General features: G+C 39.1%; 1 protein-coding gene across 1 annotated transcript; it reads left to right on the top strand.

Moving 5' to 3' along the window:
• Nucleotides 1-1,054: 1,054 nt before the first annotated feature.
• Nucleotides 1,055-22,645, top strand: SLC2A2 (solute carrier family 2 member 2). The gene is made up of 9 exons (XM_055419939.2): nucleotides 1,055-1,182; nucleotides 8,424-8,548; nucleotides 11,621-11,736; nucleotides 12,615-12,777; nucleotides 13,251-13,438; nucleotides 17,231-17,335; nucleotides 21,427-21,528; nucleotides 22,154-22,357; nucleotides 22,445-22,645. Exons 1-9 carry the CDS (start codon nucleotides 1,070-1,072, stop codon nucleotides 22,643-22,645), a joined length of 1,317 nt encoding a protein of 438 aa, XP_055275914.2. The 5' UTR covers nucleotides 1,055-1,069.
• Nucleotides 22,646-23,832: the final 1,187 nt, after the last annotated feature.

Genomic DNA, 23,832 nt, shown 5'->3' on the forward strand with positions numbered 1-23,832 from the left:
CACCAATATACGTGATTGTTTTCCTCTCTTTTCACTGGCTGCTAGGACACTTATTAATAAATTTATAGCTCACCTAAAGCAAGGGTAGAGCACCTGGTGTTTGAATTTTGTATGCTAACTTTATTTTTGGCCTCAACTTTCTCAAACTTTTTTCTTATACCCACTTTTTTGTTTCAGTTAAAATATTTACAGTAGCCAATTTAAATTTAAATCCTGCTATGATGCAGGGCTAACAGTGGCATGAAAATGTATCTTTTCAGCTTGCAGGATAGTTTCAATATGGACAGCTGCCAATCTTTAAAACTTGAAGAATTTTACATAAAACTACACACGTCTGGCTTCTCTTTAAAAATTAAAGGCCATGCAGTGCTAGTCTCAAATCGCAGCTTCCTCCTTCAGATGGGACAAATAAATCCTGCCCGCTCAGCACTTTACTCTCAATGGTGGCTGTTTAATCACTGCGTCGTGTCAGACTCCTTGTGACCCCACAGACTGTAGCCCACCAGGCCCCTCTGTCCATGGGATCATCCAGGCAGGAACACTGGAGTGGGTTGCCATTCCCTTCTCCAGGGATCCTCCTGTCTCAGGGATCAAACCCACGTCTCCTACATTAGCAAGCAGATTGTTTACCACTGGAGCCCATATTCTCCATAGTATAGACCATATTTCAGCCCTCAAGTTATCAAGCTTCTTCTTGCCTCGTTTACTTGTTTGTTCCTGCCACGGTCCTGTTGGCAGTGGAATTTGTGACCTCTTGTTTTATAGGATGTGGTCAACTATAAGCAATCTATGTGCATGAATATGTGCATAACACACATAATTGAAATAATTCTGCTTGAAAACCTACAAATAGTTTCAAGGAAAAACAAACCAAAAATATACAGAATGTTTGAAATATTTCAGCTATTTTTCTTTATCTCCTTAGGTAATTATAACCCACTATAGACATGTTCTGGGTGTTTCACTGGATGACCGAAAAGCTATCAACAATTATGCTCTCAACAGTACAGAGGAATTGCCCACAAGCCCAGGAGATCCAACACCAGTCTCTTGGGCTGAGGAAGAGACTATGACATCAGCCAGCTTCATCACCATGTTCTGGTCCCTGTCTGTGTCCAGCTTTGCAGTTGGTGGAATGATTGCATCGTTCTTTGGAGGGTTGCTTGGGGACAAGCTTGGAAGGTAGGCAACTTTCATAAATAAGCATGCACACAGAAAAGTCACTATTTGCGGTTTCAGAATTTGTTTAGAAAGAGATAATCTTCCATTTTGTGGGATAGTTTTAGAGTTGTTTTTTTTCAACTCACGACCTTATGAGTTAGGTTGGTATTGGACCAAATAAGGGCTTTCCTGGTGTCTTAGATGGTAAAGAATCTGAATGCAATGCAGGAGACCCAGGTTCGATCTGTGGGTCAGGAAGTTTCCCTGGAAAAAGAAATAGCAACCCACTCCAGTATTCTTTCCTGGAGAATTCCATGGACAGAGGAGCCTGGCGGGCTACACTCCATGGGGTCACAAAGAGTTGGACACAACCAAGATACTAACATTTTTACTCTCTGGACCAAATAATGGAAAAAGCTGTTGCAGTAAACTATTTAACTGTGAAAATATTTACAGAAAAAGTGAATTTGGTGTGTATTTCTAGATAATCACTTTGATTCTCTGACTTTATAACTCATAAAGCATATTAAGAAACCACAGCCCAAGTGCTTTACTCAGGAACTCAAGGGAAGAGTCAAGCATGGAATTTTTAAATCTATTGTTGGCTTCACCAAATTGCTCCATTTCTCAGACACCCAGTTTTTCATTTTCAGATTAGAATTTGACATCTGGATCAATCCAGTCGTAAGGTTAAGTCAATATCACCAACTCCCAGTTGCCCAATGTACTTGATGGGGGGTTTCTAGCTGCTGCTATTGCCATCTCAAAACCCAACCACAAATGAAGCAAGTGGTATCTCCATTTCTCAACTTTCTATTGTGGATTGAAACTTCCTATTTTGGATTAAAAACATCAGTAGAACTCTTTTACATCCAAATTTCATTTAGTCATGTGAAATACTAAAGCTCTTGGAGTTCCCTCCACCCCCATCAGCTCAGTCCAGTCGCTCAGTCATGTCCAACTGTTTGCAACCTCATGGACTGCAGCACACCAGGCTTTGCTGTCCATCTCCAGTTCCAGGAGCTTGCTCAAATTCATGTCCGTCAAGTTGATGATACCATCCAACTATCTTGTCCTCTGTTGTCAACTTGTTCTCCTGCCTTCAATCTTTCCCAGAATCAGGGTCTTTTCCAATGAGTCTGTTCTTCACATCGGGTGGCCAAAGTACTGGAGTTTCAGCTTCAGCATCAGTCCTACCAATGGACACCCAGGACTGATCTCCTTTATGATTGACTGGTTTGATTTCCTAGCAGTCCAAGGGATTTTCAAGAGTCTTCTCCAACACCACAGTGCAAAAGCATCAATTCTTGGGTGCTCAGCCTTCTTTTTGGTCCAACTCTCACATCCATACATGACTACTGGAAAAACCATAGCTTTGACTATATGGACCTTTGTCAGTAAAGTAATGTCTCTGCTTTTTAATATGCTGTCTAGGTTTGTCATAGCTTTTCTTCCAAGGAGCAAGCGTCTTTTAATTTCATGGCTGTAGTCACCAGCTGCAGTTATTTGGAAGCCAAAGAAAATAAAGTCTGTCACTGTTTGCATTGTTTTCCCATCTATTTGCCATGAAGTGATGGGACCCGATGCCATAATCTTAGTTTTTTGAATGCTGAGTTTTAAGCCAGCTTTTTCACTCTCTTCTTTCACTTTCATCAAGAGGCTCTTTAGTTCCTCTTTACTTTCTGCCATAAGGGTGTCATCTGCTTATTTGAAGTTATTGATAGAAAGGAAATAAAACAGAAAATCAAACAGTTATTTCTTTATATTTATTTTCTGATCTTTGCATCCACTTTTTTGTCACTTTTTTCTGATGATAAAAATATGCAAATATGGAAAAATTAGAAAATGCAAAAACTTTTAAAAATCTAAATGATATAGGTGCTCAACATCCCTTATAATCAGAGAAATGCAAATCAAAACCACAATGAGATACCATTTCACACCAGTCAGAATGGCTGCTATCCAAAAGTCTACAAGCAATAAATGCTGGAGAGGGTGTGGAGAAAAGGGAACTCTCTTACACTGTTGGTGGGAATGCAAACTAGTACAGCCACTATGGAGAACAGTGTGGAGATTCCTTAAAAAACTGGAAATAGAACTGCCATATGATCCAGCGATCGCACTCCTGGGCATACACACCAAGGAAACCAGAATTGAAAGAGACACATGTACTCCAATGTTCATTGCAGCACTGTTTATAATAGCCAGGACATGGAAGCAACCTAGATGTCCATCTGCAGACGAATGGATAAGAAAGCTTTGGTACATATACACAATGGAGTGTTACTCAGCCATTAAAAAGAATACATCTGAATCAGTTCTAATGAGGTGGATGAAAAAGGAGCCTATCATACAGAGTGAAGTAAGCCAGAAAGAAAAGCACCAATACATTATACTAATGCATATATGGAATTTAGAAAGATGGTAACAATAACTCTGTATGCGAGACAGCAAAAGAGACACAGGTGTATAGAACAGTCTTTGGGACTCTGTGGGAGAGGGCGAGGGTGGGATGATTTGGGAGAATGGCATTGAAACATGTATATTATCATATGTGAAACAAATCGCCAGTCCAGGTCCGATGCATGGTACAGGATGCTCAGGGCTGGTGCACGGGGATGACCCAGAGGGATAATAAGGAGAGGAGGGAGGTGGGAGGAGGCTTCAAGAAGGGGAACACATATACACCCGGGGCGGATTCATGTCAATGTATGGCAAAACCAACCAATATAATATTGCAAAGTAATTAGCCTCCAATGAAAAATAAATAAATAAATGATATAGGCAACTACCTTAGTAATGTGTGTGCTCAGTCATGTCCAACTCTTCGACACCCTATGTGGCCTGTAGCCCACCAAGCTCCTCTGTCCATGGGATTCTCCAGGCAAGAATGGTGAAGTGGGTTGCCATGCCCTTCTCCCTGGGATTTTCCCAACTCAGGGATCGAACCCGCATCTCTTACATCTCATGCATTGGCATACTGGGTTACAATTCATTTAATTATTAAAATTCCTACTTTATAGTTTTCCCTCTTTGGTTATTGCTGCTGCTACTGCTGCTAAGTCACTTCAGTCGTGTCCGACTCTGTGCGACCCCATAGACGGCAGCCCACCAGGCTCCCCAATCCCTGGGATTCTCCAGGCAAGAACACTGGAGTGGGCTGCCATTTCCTTCTCCATGTGTGAAAGTGAAAAGTGAAAGTGAAGTTGCTCAGTCACGTCTGACTTGTAGCGATCCCATGGACTGCAGCCTACCAGGCTCCTCCGTCCATGGGATTTTCTAGGCAAGAGTACTGGAGTGGCTTGCCATTGCCTTCTCCGTCTTTGGTTATTAAGTTCTGATAATTTCTTCCTTTTGTACTGGAGATTTTAATAAGACTGTAAGAATTTTTCTAAAGTAATAGGTATCACAGAAACACAAGTTTTATTCTTGTTTTTATTTGAAAGGGACTTCCCTCTACCATAAAAGAAAATGGTTTAATTTATCAAATTACTGGTGTTTAGCTGAGATGTTTTTTTAAATAATTTTATTTATTTTTGGCTATGCTAGGTCTCCACTGTGGCAAGTGCTGTCCTCAGCTGTGGTGAGCAGGGGCTACTCTGTAGTTGCAGTGTGCGGGCTTCTTATTGAGGTGGCTTCTCCTCTTGTGGAGCATGGGCTCTAGGATGCAAGGGCTTCAGTAATTACAGTGCATGGACTCAATAGTTGTGGCTCCCGGGGTCTAGAACACAGGATCAATAGCTGTGGCTCAGGGGCTTAACTGTCCCCAGGCATGTGGAATTCTCCCAGACCAGGGATTGAACCCATGTCTTCTGCACTGGCAAGCAGATTCTGTACCACTGAGCCACCAGGGAAGCCCCTTAGCTAAACTTTAAATCAGTATTCATAAATTATGCCGGTCATTAACTGGCTTTACTTATTTTAAATTTTTTTAAATTATTTCAGTTTGAACCAAGTTTAAGCAGTAATTGGAAAATTTTCTAGATTACTTATCTCTAAAATAAATAAAATTAAACAAAGCTAAATTAAAATTTTAAACATGGACAGACCAATTCTTTTAGCAGTTATTGATGTTTTATACTTCTCATCACTGAAGAAAAAAATGTGAGCCCTTGTCCCTCATTTAGAGACAAGATTCTAACAATTCAGTGACTCCCTCTACATTTAGTGTCCTGCTGATGAAAACAGAGTGCATGTCTTCTCAGGTCCTAGGATCTAGCATTGACAACGGTCATACCCCAAAACAATGTCAAATTATGATTTATCTAATTATTTATGGTAGATTAAAAGCAAGGTTTCTTCTAGCTTTCAGTAGAAAAATGAAAAATGTTCACTTCCTTGAGAGCCCTAAAACTAATCATTTTAACTTCAAAATTAACACAAAACAGTTGAGTCTCTATAAAAAAACTATTTTCCAAGGAAAAGTCACTGAGAAATGACATGATTGTCCCTATTGCCAGGGTCATTGCTCCACTCGTTAAAAGTAAACAAATAAAAATGTACTATTCCATTACTGCTTTTTTAAAAATTTAATTAATTTATTTATTTTACTTTACAATATTGTATTGGTTTTGCCATACATTGACATGAATCCACCATGGGTGTACATGTGTTCCCCATCTTGAACGCCCCTCCCACTTCGCTCCCCATCCTATTCCTCTGGCTCATCCCAGTGCACCAGCCCCAAGTATCCTGCATCATGCATCAAACCTGGACTGGCAATTCATTTCATATATGATATTTTACATGTTTCAATGCCATTCTCCCATATCATCCCACCCTCGCCCTCTCCCACAGAGTCCAAAAGACTGTTCAATACCTCTGTGTCTCTTTTGCTGTCTCGCATACAGGGTTATCGTTACCTTCTTTCTAAATTCCATATATATGCGTTAGTATACTGCATTGGCATTTTTCTTTCTGGCTTACTTCACTCTGTTACTACTTTAAAAAAAACCCTTTGCTTATAATTGTGTTAATAGGTATCTGTGGCCACTATTTGGGTTCTCTAGGTCAAATTTTATTTAAAATTTAAGGACCAGGGTAAGGTGGGGGAGTCCATGATCTGGGCAATCCATGTTACCATGAGTGAGGGAGGATATACATAGCTTGTTGCCTTTGAATGTGTTCTTCCTTTTAAACCAAAAATGGAACTTACCAAAATAAAGCATTAACCTTTGGTTTCACAGAGATCAAGTCCCAGCTCTGTAACTTAATGAGCAAGTTACCTTGGTTCTCTAAGACATTTCCTTCCATCTGCTATGTGGGGGGAAAAAAACACCTCCTTTTGTGGAATTATTGTGAGGATTAAATGAAAATGAATATAAAAGGTTTAGTACACTGCCTGCCACAAAGTGAGCAGGCAGCAAATGTAGACGATGATAATGAAGAAACTTACACTAACAGAAGCACTCAGAGCATGATTTAAAGAAATAGACATATTTCTTTCTCCCTGATTCAACCATTTTATGTATTTTTAGATTATTTATTCTTGGCTCTTTCTCACATCAGAGCAGAAGTTAAAATCCTTTTAAGTTGTATAGAATGCTCCAGCAGCCACTGGTGGTAAGGAAGAGGGACTTTAGAGCAATCTGGTATCAAAAATACTTTCAGGCTATCTGTCTCTGGTATGACTTTTTCTCTTTTTTCCCCTACTAGAATATATTATCAGCTAGCTAGTAACAATTTCCTAAGGTAAATTACTGAATTTGCCTGCCCTCTGTCCTTGTGTAGAGAAAAAACTTGACAGAGAAACACCCCTATGTTTGTCTATTCTGCAGTTTTGAAGCTGGTCAGCTCTAAATCACTCTATCTGCCTGCCTCTGGGTTGTTGATAATTTCCATATACTAGTTTCCTGTTACTGCCCTAATGAATTATTACAAACTTAGTGGCTTAAAACAACACGTTTGTTTCCTTACAGTTCTAGAGAACCAAATTCAGTTTCATTGGCAGAAGTCAAGGTGTCAGCAGGGCCCATTCCTTCTGGAGGCTCTAAGGAAGGGTCCATTTCCTTACCCTGCCCCAGCTTCTGGTGGCCAGCTCTCTCCTTGTCTGTGGCCTCTTCCTCCATTTTCAAAGCACATCACTACAAAGATTTATTTCTTTCGTCTCATCACCTTCTCTTATGCCTTCCTAATATAAGTACATCATTGGGCCCAATTTCGTGATGAAGACATTATCCAATTTAATCCTTAATTTAATCAGATCTGCAAAATCCCTTTACCATATAAAGTGATATATTCCCAGGATCTGAAGATTAAGATGTTGACTATTGTGGGGTATTATCCAGCTCATCACATGGTTTGTTGGGAAAATGAGTATGAGATTATATAGCTTTATTCTTCTAGAAAAAAACAATCTGCTTGGGGTTTAAGATACTTGTTTAGGAAAAGCTCACCTGTTAAAGTTTGAAACACTGAAACAGAATATAACAAGAAACTTACATTTCTTTGTGAGACAAATATTTTCACGTTTATTCACTCAGGTTCTTTTATTGGCCTTATCATCAGTGACTGAACTTTGAATGTTTTTGTGTACATCACTTTCCCATTTAACAGGAAGAAGAGTATCAGATACCTGCAAATGTCAATTTTTGTATGACAAATTTTGAAAATGGTGGTGTTTTTGCTATTATCATCTTTACTATGTATTTTGCATTGGTTGACATTGATTCATAGATTCTGGAAATATGCTGGCGTATAATGATAAAATAAGAATATTACAGTTCTCTGATAAGGCTTAAAGTAAAAGCATGTTTTAATCTACTTCCAAATAATTTATACTAAAGAAAATTTAAATTTTAAAGTTCTTTCATGATCTATAGCAGCTAAAATCTTGTACCATTAAAAGAAAAAAAAAGTGTCAGTGTCGTAGGTTACAGCTACAGAATTAAATTTAGCTATCACCAGGCGTTTATTCTTCAAAACAGTCAGCATGTAGAAAATGAATTGTTAACTATTTGAAAAGGTCTCGGAAGTGTTATCTTAAAGCAAACTAGTCATCATCACAATTAAATCATCTCTATCAAATTGTGGAGATTAGGTACACGCAACCCAAATTCTCTCATTATAAATATTATGTATTGTTAATGCTTTAACACACAGACAAATCAAAGTAGCAATCATGGTTTAAGATTCCCCGGCTAGCTCTATCAACAAAATTAAAATAATCACTCTTTGGTAAAAATCTCAGCATGCTCTGAAAGCAAATCCTTTTTATCAAGTTTCGATGCTAAATTTATAATCCTTGCTTTTCAAATTTTCAGAATCAAAGCCATGTTTGTAGCAAACATTCTTTCATTAGTTGGAGCTCTCTTGATGGGGTTTTCGAAATTGGGACCATCTCACATTCTTATAATTTCAGGAAGAGGCATATCAGGACTCTACTGTGGTAAGTCGTGCACACACACACACACATACCCTTCCACATAAACACATATGTACATCTGAAAATTATTCTCAAGGTAGATGTGGTCACAAGTAGGGAATTTTTGAGCATAAGGTGACATCACAAAAAGGAAAGGCAAGAGCACAAAGTTTAAGTTCTGAGTCAGGGAGGTTTGGGACCAGTAAGTGGAGATGTAATGAGATGTTCTTATCCACAGCAATGACATTATTTCTAGTCATATGCTCCAAGACAAATTAGTTAACTCTTGGTTTTCTTATCCATTAAATGAGAAAGATAATATCTACCTCGTGGGGGCGCTTGTGAGAATATATGTAATATGTTCAGCATAGAATCTGACTACAGCTACCTGTTACTATTACTCCTGTTGTTCAGTAGACACTGGAAGACTGCTATGCCCAGAGCCCCTAACTCTACCCTTATGACCTGCCCTGCTACTGATGTCTCTGTCTCTCCTATCTGGAAAGACCTTGATGTTCTGGCCCATCTCTCACGCCACATTCCCTTACCCTATCTGCTTCCACACTTGGTTGGTCCAAGTGTTAAAGTGAATGTGGCCATAGGGAAGGGGCTCAGGCAGAAGCAGCTGGTAGAGGAGTTCAGAATGGAGGAAAGGTGCTTTTGCCATCTAAATATCTGAATCACTATTTCTTGGAAACAGCTGTTCAATCTTCCTGAAGCAACTTAGCAGCAGTGGCCTGAAGAAAGGGAGGACAGTCCATTCTCTAAAATAGTCAAATCTTTTGCTCCCCATTCCCAGTAATACCCATTGTCCCAAATCACAGCCACTAATAACCACTGTGGGTGAGAGAGGGAAGATGAGGGCACAAAGTGCTGTATGAAATATTTTTAACACTTTTACCTGAAAAAGAGAAAAGACTAAAATTCTGTGCATCTTCAATGATTGGTTGAACCAAAAGTCTGGTCTTCTGCATTGCAGGCAGATTCTTTACCAGCTGAGCTACCAGGGAAGCTCGAAATAAAAGTCTAAGATTATTTAATTAAATGGCTCTTTTTGTTATTTTCAGTGTTAATAAAATAACTGAAATGATAGCTTGATCAAGGTGAAGAGGCAACTCACTTATGGGAAGAGCTTTGGATTCAGAAAGCATCAATTCTGGCACTGTCTCGGTCTGGCCTTAGTAATTGAATAGAAGGATCGGTTTCCTTCTCAGTATTAGTTCCCCCTTACTGCTCTAATAAATTACTTCAAACTTAGTGGCTTAAGACAACATAAATTTGTTTTCTTACAGTTTTGAAGACTCAAATTCACTTTCACTTGACTGTAAAACCCAACTAATAACACCATCAAAGAGGTTCAAATCAAGATTCTTCTTTATTTTTTTCTCTACTTTTTGAAATCTAATAAGAAAAATATTATAAAATATTTTTAGTAAAATTGAAAATAGATGTTATATACAGCAACCTATTACTAGCATAACTAAGGAACTTGTACTCTCCAAGCACCTTCTAAAATTATGTCTGATCCTATTATGACCATTAAAATAGCTAAAAATTAATGAAAATAAATTAATAAAAATTAATAGAAAATTCAATTTGATTCAGGTTCATAAAACTTCAGACAAGGTGGCCAAAATAGCTCAGCTGGAGAGAGGTTAAGACTGAAGACTTCAGACCTGTGAACTTATCTGCATTTTTTGTTCTTCAGGTATAATGTTTGACCTTAACAAAAATACTTCAGCCCAGAACAGGACCAAACAACATTTATTTTTTCCCCCTGCTTTTTTAAGATCAAGAGACCACACAGTAGAGTTGCATGTAAAAGCAGAAATTTAGATGTGTATCAGCCATGCAAATGTTCATGGGATATTAAGAACAATTTGAAGCATTAAAAAAATATTGAAACAATTCTCAAAAGCATCTTTTATACAAAGACCATACATTTCCATTTGATAGGCCCGCAGTATATCTAAGAGGAAGCCTCTGACAAATCTTATTTTCAGAAAATTGCAAACATTGCATTCAGTTTTGCTCATTGACTAGTCTCTGACCTTTTTATGCTCTTAGCAAATGGCTAGATTCTCCGCCATTTTCAACATGACTGGTTACATCTGCATCTAGGAAAACTACAGAAGGCATAATGGCCTAGAGCTTTTCAAAATTTTGTTTTCTTTTAAGCATCAGAGGGCTTTCCAGGTGGCCCTAGTGGTAAAGAACCCACTTGCCAGTGCAGGAGACATAAGAAATGCGGGTTCAATCCCTGGGTTGGGAAGATGCCCTGGAGGAGGACATGGCAGCCCACTCCAGTATTATTGCCTGGAGAATCCCATGGACAGAGGAGCCTGGCAGGCTACAATCCATAGGATCGCAAGGAGTCGAACACAACTGAAGCAACTTAGCATCCACGCAAGAATCAGAAGTCTTTATTCAAATAAAATCTTTTCTGAAGCCCATTATTTAGAGAGAATAAAGAAGCTAGGTTGCTCTGGTTGGGGTAATTGGGGGAAGAGTAGCTGAGTCCCTTAACCCCTACCACCTCTCTCCACACCCCGCCCCTCAACTCTTAAGTGTGACTCTGAGGCACCTTCACATTGTGGAAACTCAAGAAGGGCTTGTAGTTCTCCTGCTAATATTTTACTGCACTGTGATCTTACATAAGTCATTTCTCACCTTTATCAGGTAAAGAGGTTGGCATAGATATGTTCTAATTGCCTTTAATCCCATGATTTTAGAGTAAGAATATTACTGTATTTTTAAGAATATTGTTAAAGCATTCTTCAATCTCTTTTCTGAAGATAACCTAAGGCATTATGCTACAAACTCAATATTAACATGAATTTTTTAACTAAATAAAGACAATGCTATGAATAATTGCCAGATGAATGACTAATCATCTCCTTCTACTTATATCTCCAACTGCAATTTTATTTGGAGTCTCATCAGCAAACATTCTTTGCATAAATCGTGTCTGCGGTTGGTGACAAGGGCTCTTCCTTCCAATAAACTCAGGAAGAATACTGACTGTACTTAAACAAAGTTACTGCTGTTGATGTCATCCTGATTACACTTTAACATGTATGTTCATGTTTCACTCAGGGCTAATTTCAGGCTTGGTTCCAATGTACATTGGTGAAATTGCTCCAACCACACTCAGGGGTGCTATTGGTGCTCTTCATCAGCTGGCCATCGTCACGGGCATTCTTATTAGTCAGGTAAAAACTCCCATCCCCTCCCTCACCCTCCCTCTACTTTACCCAACTTCTCTCCCCCTGACTGACCACTCTTACTGTAAAACAACACAGAGGAAAAGACAGTTCCACAAGTGGTCTTGGAGGTGGCAGTACAGAGACATAGGCTTTTTAGCTCAGTTAAAATATTACTAATCCATGCCTCACTTTTCCCCTGGAAGTTGTGGTGGAGTTGGCACTGAAGGTGACCTGGTAAGCCAAGTCTTAACTACTGGAGATATTCCAGAATTAAATTATTCCATTTAGATTTCAAGGGAAAAAAATTTGAAAATTTTGGCTGCCTGGGTTTCCTTTTTTCTGAGGATCTTTCCTGCTCAGATTTAAAATGCAAAGGATTGCAGTAGCAGTTCTTGTTCAGTTACCTGTATTCTTTCCTTCTCTCCTGTGTTCTCAGAGGGAGTCCTCAGAACCTCAAAATCATGACTATCCAGAGGATAAACTACTTTGCAATAGGGATCACAAAAATAGTTCTCTCAGAGTAACTGTTTTATCTATGTAACCCATTCTGTTTAAGTTCTGGGTAATCGTCCAAATTATGCATGATTTTTGCTGTTGTTTTAGATATCAAATGTGTTCTTAAAAGTTTGGTTGATTTCTATCCTAAATGTCCCATAGGAGTTAATGAAAACAAATCTAGGTGAATTCTTTGTAAAGCAGAGTCCCTAACTCAGTTAAGGAGAGACATACTAGTAATAGTTTCCATCTGAAGCATACTTGTGCATACTTGAATCAAAGTTGTCAGGAATTACTATCGAAGAGCCAATGTGCTTTTTCAACAAATTGTTTCAGAAGGCAGATCCAAAGTGATGTCTAGTTGATATGCTTCCTCCCTGCCTTTTCAGATCGTTGGCCTTGACTTTATCCTGGGCAATCATGAACTATGGCACATCCTGCTTGGTTTGTCTGCTGTGCCAGCCATTCTCCAATGTCTGCTGCTCTTCTTCTGTCCAGAAAGCCCCAGATACCTTTACATCAAGCTGGATGAGGAAGCCAAAGCAAAGAAAAGTAAGTCTATGGTGGTTTTCCTTTCTTCCTATTGTTTTGGAATTATCAGTTAATGAGAAACAGTGCACATGAATGGATACTCATGAAATTGGTACCAGTGCTTTTTAAGTGAAGTCAGTGATTATATGTAAGAATATGCACGATCACTTAATATGACTGGTACATGTCATTTTGCAACCATAAACATTCACACAAGCCCAAATAGAAAATCCACATGCAGTGTATTGAACTCAGAGACTTCTAACAGACCTTTCCTACATTATGCTTCTATGATAATGAGGAATAAGATGACGCCAAATGTTTTGCTTTCTTAAAAAACAAAAAGGCAGGATTTAACAAGAAAGGATTTCCAACACCCATTCTATTAGGTAATAGAATGGGCTATGCAGAACTGTAGTTCCTTCATTAGCATAACAAAAATAAATTTATTTTTGTTTTGACCTGAGTTGTGTCAACCTAATTTTGGGGAACAGGCTTGAAAAGACTCAGAGGAAGTGATGATGTCACCAAAGACATCACTGAGATGAGAAAAGAGAGGGAAGAAGCATCAAATGAAAAGAAAGTCTCCATAATTCAGCTCTTCACCAGTTCCAGCTACCGACAGCCTATTCTAGTGGCACTGATGCTGCACTTGGCTCAGCAATTTTCTGGAATCAATGCGGTAAGTTCAAGAACACCCTCCCTCACTCTTAAGAGCAAAGTGAATTAAGACAGATGAGGACAGGAGTTTAAGTTTAAATAACTGAAGGACACATTAAAATGCTGACATCACAAATATCTTGAATGAGCATTTATTTTATCTTGCCTCGTCTGCTTTCTAAAATTACAATTTTTAAAAGATGTCAGTGACCAGTGGTCTGCATGTCGATTAAGATGAAGATTAAAAGGCAAGTCATAATAAATACAAAAGAGGGCAAAAAATATACCAAGAAGACTGAATTACCAGGGGCTTCTAGAGTTGAGTATCAAATTTAGGATTTCAGATAGCCTAGGCAGAAGGACTCGTGGTTCCTGCTATCTATTTAAATGAAGTATAGCAGATAGCCTGGTGCAAAGAAGTTTGCTGCCATCCATCCAAGAAATTTTCACTGTTTGGGGAGAGAGCACACAAAATAAACAGTGGAACTGATATGATATTGATGAGTGAGGGTAATAGAAAAGACATGACTGAAAAACATACTGAGTACTAAACTAGCTAGCTTTTAGGTTTTGAAATCTTTGTATTATGCAGACTAAAATTGTCTTACTGATGATTAGCTGCTAGAACAAAAAAATTAAGCACTGGTTGAGAAACTAGATTTTGAAAACCACTTATCCCTATTCAATGCTGTTAAAAATGTGATTTGCGCTTGCCTGGAGAATCCCAGGGACAGCGGAGCCTGGTCGGCTGCCGTCTATGGGGTCGCACAGAGTCGACATGACTGAAGCGACTTAGCAGCAGCAGCAGCAGCAGCAGTGAGTCAACCCCAGATTCATAGACACCGTGGGGGTGACTGATGGATAGGCAGAGACTTAGAGGAAGCAAAGAAAGTACTTCCCCTGAGGTGAAGCAAAAGGAGACCTGAGCCTCATTCCACAAGCTGAATGCTCTGCTCTGGCCTCTGTCCTCCTTTAAGGGTCCTTGATGTTGATTTTTTAATCTCTTAATTCTTTATAACTTTGCGTCTCAGAGATCAAATCTCTCTGAGCTCTCTCTCAGCTCTGAGTGTGTATCCAAGGGCACAACATTAATCTCTCTGAGTGTCCCTGCTTTAGCTTCCATCCCAGTGCCTGGCTTAGAGGCATCCAGGAAATGTTGAACCAGAGGTTTTGGGGTAGGATAGTGTGCAGTGAGTAATCCATTCCTCACTGAACACAGTCTGAACAGTCCTCCTGCATCAGCCCTGTCTGCAGGATGAGGCTGTAGGAAAGGAATGACAGAGGATGACACAACAAAAGAAAATGACTGTTACACACATAAAGACGTAACTAAATAACAAAGGCTATTCAGGAGGCTGTGAATCAGATTTCTCCATTTGTACTGACAAGAGTGGAAAATTTTGGATTAAGTGCAATGAAACCAAAATTCTTATACAGACTGGTTCAGTTCAGTTCAAAGTTGCTCAGTCATGTACAACTCTGTGACCCCATGGACTGCAGCATGCCAGGCCTCCCTGTCCATCATCAACTCCCGGAGCTTACTCAAACTCATGTCCACTGAGTCAGTGATGCCATCTAACCATCTCATCCTCTGTTGTCCCCTTCTCCTCCTTGCCTTCAATCTTTCCCAGCATCAGGGTCTTTTCAAATGAGTTGGTTCTTCACATCAGGTGGTCAGAGTATTGGAGTTCCATCTTCAGCATCAGTCCTTCCAATGAATATTCTGGACTGATTTCCTTTAGGATGGACTGGTTGGATCTCCTTGCAGTCCAAGAGATTCTCAAGAGTTTTCTCTAACATCACAGTTCAAAAGCATTAATTCTTCGGCACTCAGCTTTCTTTGTAGTACAACTCTCACATTCATACATGACTACTGGAAAAACCATAGCTTTGACAAGACAGACCTTTGTTGGGAAAGTAATGTCTCTGCTTTTTAATATGATAACTTTTCTTTCAAGGAGCAAGTGTCTTTTAATTTCATGACTACAGTGACCACCTGCAGTGATTTTGGAGCCCCCAAAAATAGTCTGTCACTGTTTCCACTGTTTCCCTATCTACTTGCCATGAAGTGATGGGACCAGATGCCATGACCTTAGCTTTCTGAATACTGAGTTTTAAGCCAACTTTTTCACTCTCCTCTTTCACTTTCATCGAGAGGCTCTTTAGTTCTTCTTTGCTTTCTGCCATAAGTGTTGTGGCATCAGCATATCTGAGGTTATTGATATTTCCCCCAGCCATCTTGATTCCAGTGTGTGCTTCATCCAGTCCAGCATTTCTCATGATGCACTCTGCATATAAATTAAATAAGCAGGTGACAATATACAGCCTTGATGTACTCCTTTCCCGATTTGAAACCAGTCTGTTGTTCCATGTCCAGTTCTAACTGTTGATTCTTGACCTGCATACAGATTTCTCAGGAGGCAGGTCAGGTGATCTGGTATTCCCATCTCTTTAAGAATTTTCCACAGTTTGTTGTGATCCACACAGTTAAAGGCTTTGGCATAGTCAATAAAGCAGAAGTAGATGTTTTTCTGGAACTCTCTTATTTTTTTGATGATCCAATGGATGTTCAGTGATTTGAGCTCTGGTTCTTCTGCCTTTTCCCTGGTAAGAGTGCAAATTGACACAGCTTCTTTGGAAAACTATTTGGTAGTATCAATCAAAGCTGAGAACACACATGCACTGTGATCCAACAGTTCTATTCCTAGGTGTAAATGTGTACGTATTTTACCAAAAGGCTTGTACTAGAATAGAATGTTCATAGAGGCACTATTCATAATCACTCTAATGATAACTACCTAAATAACCAATAGTAGAATGGGTGACAAAAGAGTAGAATGGGTAACTAAATTGTGGTATATTATTACAATAATATGCTAAATAGCAGTGATAATAAACAGCCTGCAAATGCAACAATGTGGATGATTCTTACAAAGGTAATGTTGATACCAGATATAAAATATACATCAAGCAGTTCCACTTATATCAAGTACAAGACTAGGCAAAATTTATCTACAATGGTTGAAGTTGAAAGAGTTTCCTTTGAAAAGGGGGTGACATTTAGGGGGCTTCCAGAAGGCAGGAAATGATTTATTTTTTACCTAGATTATACAGGGGGTGTTGGAGAAGACTCTTGAGAGTCCCTGGAATGCAAGGAGATCCAACCAGTCCATCCTAAAGGAGATCAGTCCGGGTGTTCATTGGAGGGACTGATGTTGAAGCTGAAACTCCAATACTTTGGCCACCTGACATTTGAAAAGACCCTGATGCTGGGAGGGATTGGGGGTGGGAGGAGAAGGGGACAACAGAGAATGAGGTGGCTGGATGGCATCACCGACTCGATGGACATGAGTTTGAGTGAACTCCAGGAGTTGGTGATGGACAGGGAGTCCTGGCATGCTGTGGTTCATGGGGTCACAAAGAGTAGGACATGACTGAGTGACTGAACTGAACTGAACTGATACAGGTGTGTTTAGTTTGTGAAAATTAATTGAGCTGTACACTTAAAGGATATATATACCTTTTTGCATGTATTTTAACTTTAAGAAAAGTTTTAAAACTGAAAAAAGTTAGATGCAGATGCAGAGTTTTCGGCTGAATATAAGGAAATTTTAAATGATTGGAAGTTTTACACACTAAAGGAAGATTATGATTTCTCCTTTTCTGGAAGAAGAGGGACGATAAAACCTTTTGGGATCTCTTGGAATTCTGGTTCCATTGAAACACTCAAAAAATAAACAACCTAAAATAATTCTTGCATTAAAGCCTTAGCACTAGGCTTCTTGATTAAAGCTAAACTATTCTTATCTTTCAGATATTTTACTACTCAACCAGCATTTTCCAGACAGCTGGAATCAGCCAACCTGTTTATGCAACCATTGGAGTTGGTGCTGTCAACACAGTTTTCACTGCTGTCTCTGTAAGTGTAATACTCTAGATAAATATTCTGCTTGTTCCTCAGTCCAGAAATAGGAGTGAAAAAAAACCCTCGTAACATAAAAGCAACCTGTGATTTATTGTCCGCATGTACTGGATATGTAGATAGAACCATGTGAGTCACAGGAAGAGTCCTAGATGTGAATAACCAATCACTGTAGTGAGAGTAGGCATAACGGAACACGTGGATCAATGGTTCTCCCTATCTCCCAAAGATGTCATCTGTCACTCACTTGTGAGTCAGGAACTCACTTGGGGACAGGACACTTGGTATTTTTGTGTAAATACCTAGGCTTTTTCTCCTTTGTTCTGTACTTAAGTCCCTTAATATTAGCAAATGTGTGTATGCATGCTCAGTCGTGTCTGACTCTTTGCAACCCCACAGACTGTAGCCCACCAGGCTCCTCTGGAATTTTCCAGGCAAGAATACTGGAGTGGGTTGCCATTTCCTACTCCAGGGGAATCTTCCCAACCCAGGGATTGAACCCTCTTGCGTCTCCTGCATTGGCAGCAGATTCTTTACCCACTGTACCACCTGGGAAAAAAAGTGTGAAAGTTGTTAGTCATTCAGTCACGTCCGACTCTTTGTGACCCCATATACTGTGGCCCGCCAGGCTCCTCTGTCCATGGGATTCTCCAGGCAAGAATACTGGAGCAAACTGCCATTCCCTTCTCTAGGGGATCTTCTGGATCCAGGGCAGATTCTTTACTGTCTGAGCCACCAGCGAAGCAGAGAAGCACCCTGGGAAGCACCACCTGGGAAGCCTCTGATATTAGCAAACAGCTTGTCATTTCTGTCAGTACTGGATCTTCCACCTTGATTCCTATCCTTCCATGGTTGAAATTTTTTATTCTGATATCTTAGGGGAAAAAAATTTTTTTGAATAAACATTGTCCTCTCAATTAGATATCTAAGCCTCTAGCAAAATTAAACTGATTGAGCAGATTCTTATGATGTAGGCCATTGGGCAGAGCTTCCAGGCAGCTCTGAGGCTTCTCGTGTAGCTCAGTTGGAAAAGCATCTGCCTGCAGTGCAGGAGATCTGGGTTCAATTCCTGGATTGGGAAGTTCGCCTGGAGAAGGAAATGGGAACCTGCTCCAGTATTCTTGCCTGGAGAATCCCATGAATAGAAGAGCCTGGCTGGCTACAGTTCATGGGATCCCTTGTTTTTCATTCTCGGCACATGGACTTTTAACTTTTACCTAGAATAGTCAATAATTACAGCCTTGCTACCTAGATCAAAAGGCAAATTTGTCCAGACCACATTAAACAGAACTGGACCTTGGAAAAAGAAGGAAGAACAGATAATAAGGGAACACCAGTGCTTATGCCTTTAGAGTTAATGCCTGTTCAATCCAAAAGGCCACTCTAAAATCAATAAAGGATTGGTACTGGGATGGAATCCTAGCAACTATTTGCATTCTTTTGTCTCCTGAGATAATATTTTTGCAAATCCCACTTCAACATATTTTTCTCATATAGAGACTGTGATTAAAATATTTTATGTGAATGGGATTTGCTATGTGAAGAATCAAGTTATCAAGATCAGGGCAATCCAAACTTTAAGAATGCCTAAAAAGAAAACTACTGTAAAATTCCATTGTTCTGTATAATAGGCTCCAGTTTCATCCACCTCATTAGAACTGATTCAAATGCATTATTTTTAATGGCTGAGTAATACTCCAGCCAGAAAGAAAAACACCAATACAGTATACTAACGCATATATATGGAATTTAGAAAGATGCAAATGATAACCCTGTATACGAGATAGCAAAAGAGACACAAATGTATAGAACAGTCTTTGGGACTCTGTGGGAGAGGGTGAGGGTGGGATGATTTGGGAGAATGGCATTGAAACATATATGTTGTCATATGTGAAACGAATCACCAGTTCAGGGTCGATGCATGTTACAGGATGCTCGGGGCTGGTGTGCGGGGATGACCCAGAGGGAGGATAAAGGGAGGAGGGAGGTGGGAGGGGGGTTCAGGAGGGGGAACTCATGTGCACCCGGGGCGGATTCATGTCAATGTATGGCAAAACCAACCAATATAATATTGTAAAATAATTAGCCTCCAATAAAAAAAAAAAGAAAAAATATTCCATTGTTGTCCACCCATCCAAACCCACCAACTCCATGGAGTGGGAGGAGTTGTTCCAAAAATAGTGTCCTGATTATTTTGAATATACCTTTTTAGAACTCATCCTTTTATTCTGTGAACATTTTTGCAGGAGTGACATAATTTAAAAAAATCAACTCTAATCAGCCATCTAATGAACCCTCCAGGACTACAAATAATATTTAACACTTTTAATTATATTTATTTTTGAAAAGTTTTAAAGTTCAAAGAAATACAAAAAGGATAACCTCTCAATCATCCAGATTCTCTTGCCAAAATCAGCCAGTGTTACCGAATTCTGTGTATCCATTCAAATAAAGATGTGTAAATAAGAATATGTACTGATAACATAGTAATGTTTCAACAATTTGGAGGGAATATAATCCTTTTTTTTTTTTCCCTGAATGAGTATTTGGAGAGAGAGACTTTCTAAACTCGATGCTGAATGATGTTCCATATTTTGTATTTTCTTTTACACTAATGATCCAATAGATGGAAACCTGTAATCTTGAGTGAGAAAACAAAACAGAAAGAAATATGAAGGGAACTGAAAGACAGCATGGGTCTAGAGGAGAAAGTGCGCCTCCAAGTAGACATCGAGGATCTGAGTGCTGCACGCTGTCTGTGGGGAAAATGGCAGTTAAGGTCAGGCAGCCAGGCCGCTAAGACCTGACCAAGTCTCACCCTGTGTCACTGCTCACCTGGCCCCAGGGGAGTCTGACTCAGTTTTCAAGGCATGTAATTTTAGAATTTATAATCCTATCAGTAATACCTGTTCAGAAATAGAAGAAACAGTTATAGTGAAAGCCCTTTTTGCTGAAGAAATTCTCCAGTTTCCTTGGCGGCTTGACATGGTGTCATCAAATCAACTTTAAAAGTCATAATATAGAGAGAGTCAAAATATAGAGAGAAATCTTATGAACTAGAGGAAGGTTTGTTTTTCACACTTCATTCTCAACAATTAAATATGGGTTCCCTGCTTACCACTCTGGAGTGATCTGAAAGCCTGAGAAGAAAGGGGCTTTCCCTGTAAGTGAAAAGAAATGTTTCTCAGATATTTTCAGAGCCAAAGTTCACTGCACTAAGAGTATTGGATTGCTATTGATTTACTGATAGATTTATGAGAACAGCCAAGTGAGAAATTATGACAGGTAATTTTTGTGTGTGTGTGACTCAACAACCTTGGCAGTATTCCAAGGATCAAGTCAGAGTTTATTCAGCAAACTCTGATCCTCGCTAACTGTAAATCTTAACCATTAGTGCAAAGATCCTGACCCAAAGGAATTGATGCCGAGTCTCCTAAAATAGGACAAAAAAGCACTTTAACCTTTTGCTTTAAAGTCTTATCTTTTCAAGTGGATAGTTCATTACCAAGACCAAGCACTTTCAGGCTCACCAAAAAATACAGACTTGACTCTTTGATGAGATGATCAAATTCTGTAGGTTTCCCCTGAGTGGTCACAATTTGACTTTGTTTGCAGTAAGGAAGTTGGATGACGATAGTTGACACATCAATAATTGTACTGTTTCAGAAGTCTGCAGTGCGCAAACACTTTTAATTTAACTTAGGATAATTGTCATAAGGGAAATTAATGTCATTTTTATGTAGAGCCTTCATATTTTAAGGGTAGAGGAAATACTGGACATCCAAGATGTCCAGTCTCTAACTACTGCACCCAAAGTGGTGAACATCAGGTGGTGATAATGCTATGGTTCCTTCTCTAGAATGACCTGTTCAAATCATCGTGACAAAAGGAAGACACTATCTGATAATCATCTCTGGTCACTGAGACCAGTTCTACCTTTCTGGGCAAGAGTTACTTCCCTCCTTAATTCCACATCTGCAAAATGGGATAATAGAATGGCTTATTTTCGGCTGTATAAATTTAAAAGATCTCTTTGGCAGTAGAAACTATTTTAAGTATAAAGCCAGTATGTTTTCAAACTCTCCTAGGTGTTCCTTGTGGAGAAGGCAGGGCGACGCTCTCTGTTCCTGATTGGAATGAGTGGAATGTTTGTTTGTGCAATCTTCATGTCGGTGGGACTTGTGCTCCTGGTGAGTCTGGTGCCTGCACTGAGATTTTTGGTTACCCAGTGATAGCACTTCTGAGCCCCAAGTTAAACATCTGAGACTTACTTAACAAAATAAAGCAAGAGGAACAGCATATAAAACAAAAGAGAAATGTAAAGAAAAAGAGAATTAGCTTCAGGGTTTAAAGACTGAACATCAGCAAGTAAATGGTGCTTGTCACCCAGAGATGCAGGGTGTATAATAACCAGGTTTCAATCCTGGCTCTGCTACTCCGCTGCTTGTGTGACCTTGAACAAGTACCTAGACCTTTCTACCACTTTACCGGGTGTCGCGTATCCTGTCTACTGACCTTGGTATGAGTAGAAGCAGAGGTCACTGGATTCTTGCTTTGCTTCTTCCACAGGAAAAGAGTAACTAGGAGGCAGAGAAAATACGAATCCAGAGGATTTCTTATAGCTCAAAAGATTTAAGGATGACTCAGACTAGGAAAAAAAACCTCGTCTACAACTAGAATAACTTATACTTAATTGAACATAAGCACATCAGGAAGAAAGCTATGTCCCCTCTGAACTCAACAAGGACTTAGCTAAAGGAAGAAGCAGTCAGTGATCCCAGCTCCACTTTTATTTTGTTTTTCTTTTCTCCTCAGAATAAATTGCCTTGGATGAGTTACGTGAGCATGACAGCCATCTTCCTCTTTGTCTGTTTTTTTGAAATTGGGCCAGGCCCCATCCCCTGGTTCATGGTGGCTGAGTTTTTCAGTCAGGGACCACGCCCTGCTGCTTTAGCAATAGCTGCGTTCAGCAATTGGACAGGCAATTTCGTTATAGCTCTGTGTTTCCAGTACATTGCGGTAAGCAGCCTAATTCTGTGCAAACTTACTGAACAGGAGATAAGGTTTAACAGATGCTAACTGGAACTCTGTTTATTCTCTGTGCAGGACTTCTGTGGACCTTATGTGTTTTTCCTTTTTGCTGGTGTGGTCTTGGCCTTTACTCTGTTTACATTTTTTAAAGTTCCAGAAACCAAAGGAAAATCCTTTGAGGAAATTGCAGCAGAGTTCCGAAAGAAGAGGGGTTCAGCTGAAACGCCAAAAGCTGCTGTAGAAATGGAATTCCTCGGACCTACAGAAACCATGTAAAGATAACCTGCTTTTTGACATGAACAATAACAGGAAGAGAGCAGTGTTTTTTTAATGACACTTTTTTGAGAATTTTATATCTGTATCTTGAAGTATTGTTTTATTTTTTATAGAGACTTTATAGGCTCTGATCAGAAGTATCATCAAATATTACAAAAAAGTATTTTTTCTTTTAACTTAGAGAATCTATGTTCTGTGGTAAGACTGTAAGAAAACCAAAAAATCTAGCTCATTTTGTTACACTAACTGGCAAGTACATTTAGTACCAAAAAAAATTTTTTTTTGTTACTTTGATGACCAAATGGTTTTTGTAAAATTAAACACTAAAAGGCCTGGTCATTTAGCATGGGTTATCAGTTAATAATAACAACTGTCATAAACTTGTGCTAATTCCTTGCTGGCTCAATCCCTTGAGCTATATTTTGTTTTGCTTTTTTATTGACCACAGCCTGGTTTTCTGAGTTGTATTATAAAATACACTCAAACAGTGATAAATCAAACATTTGTTTATCTCCTCAAACTTCAAATAAGATAACAGCAGTCTAACGCAGGAAATTGGAAGCAAAAGATTGCTCTGTTTGTTAAAAAATATTTCTGAACTATCATGTTTTAAAATAGGTTGAAAAGGTAGGGTTGGAAGATCCTGAGGGTGACCTCCTGAAAATTCAAAAACATTGACGTTCAGCCTTGATCAAAATCCTTATTTAATTTTCCTGGAAAGACTGAGTTCCCAAACATAAAGCAATCATTCTTTTTGGTGTTTCCTTTTTGGTTTTGCAGTATATGGAGCTATCTAAGCTGTTTTATTACAATCGCTAACATTTATTGTACACTACTTATGTGCCAAGTACTAAGTGCTTTTACCTATGAAGACAAATTGGAAATACACAGATGATTAAACAGACTTTCACTCAGTCAATTTTGCAACTATGGAAATAGAGTTCTAAAGGATACCAAAGGCTTAGCAGGGAGCAGAAATATCTCCAGGCTCTTTTCCTCACAAAGTGGAGTGCTGAATCAATCCTTTTTACGTTTGCTTTAATGTATGGAAGAGAAAGGCACTTTCTCTTTTTAAAAGTTCTTTTTAAGACTGGAAGAAAAATACGGAACACTTGAGGGGTTTTGTTTTGTTTTGTTCTTTTTTTTCTTTGACCAAAGTTGTTTACCTTTATGTAATTTGACATTCC

This window comes from Moschus berezovskii, chromosome 1 (assembly GCF_049115385.1).
Source record: "Moschus berezovskii isolate FMDL1 chromosome 1, NW_MosBer_1.0, whole genome shotgun sequence".
NCBI classification, from domain to species: Eukaryota; Metazoa; Chordata; class Mammalia; order Artiodactyla; family Moschidae; genus Moschus; species Moschus berezovskii.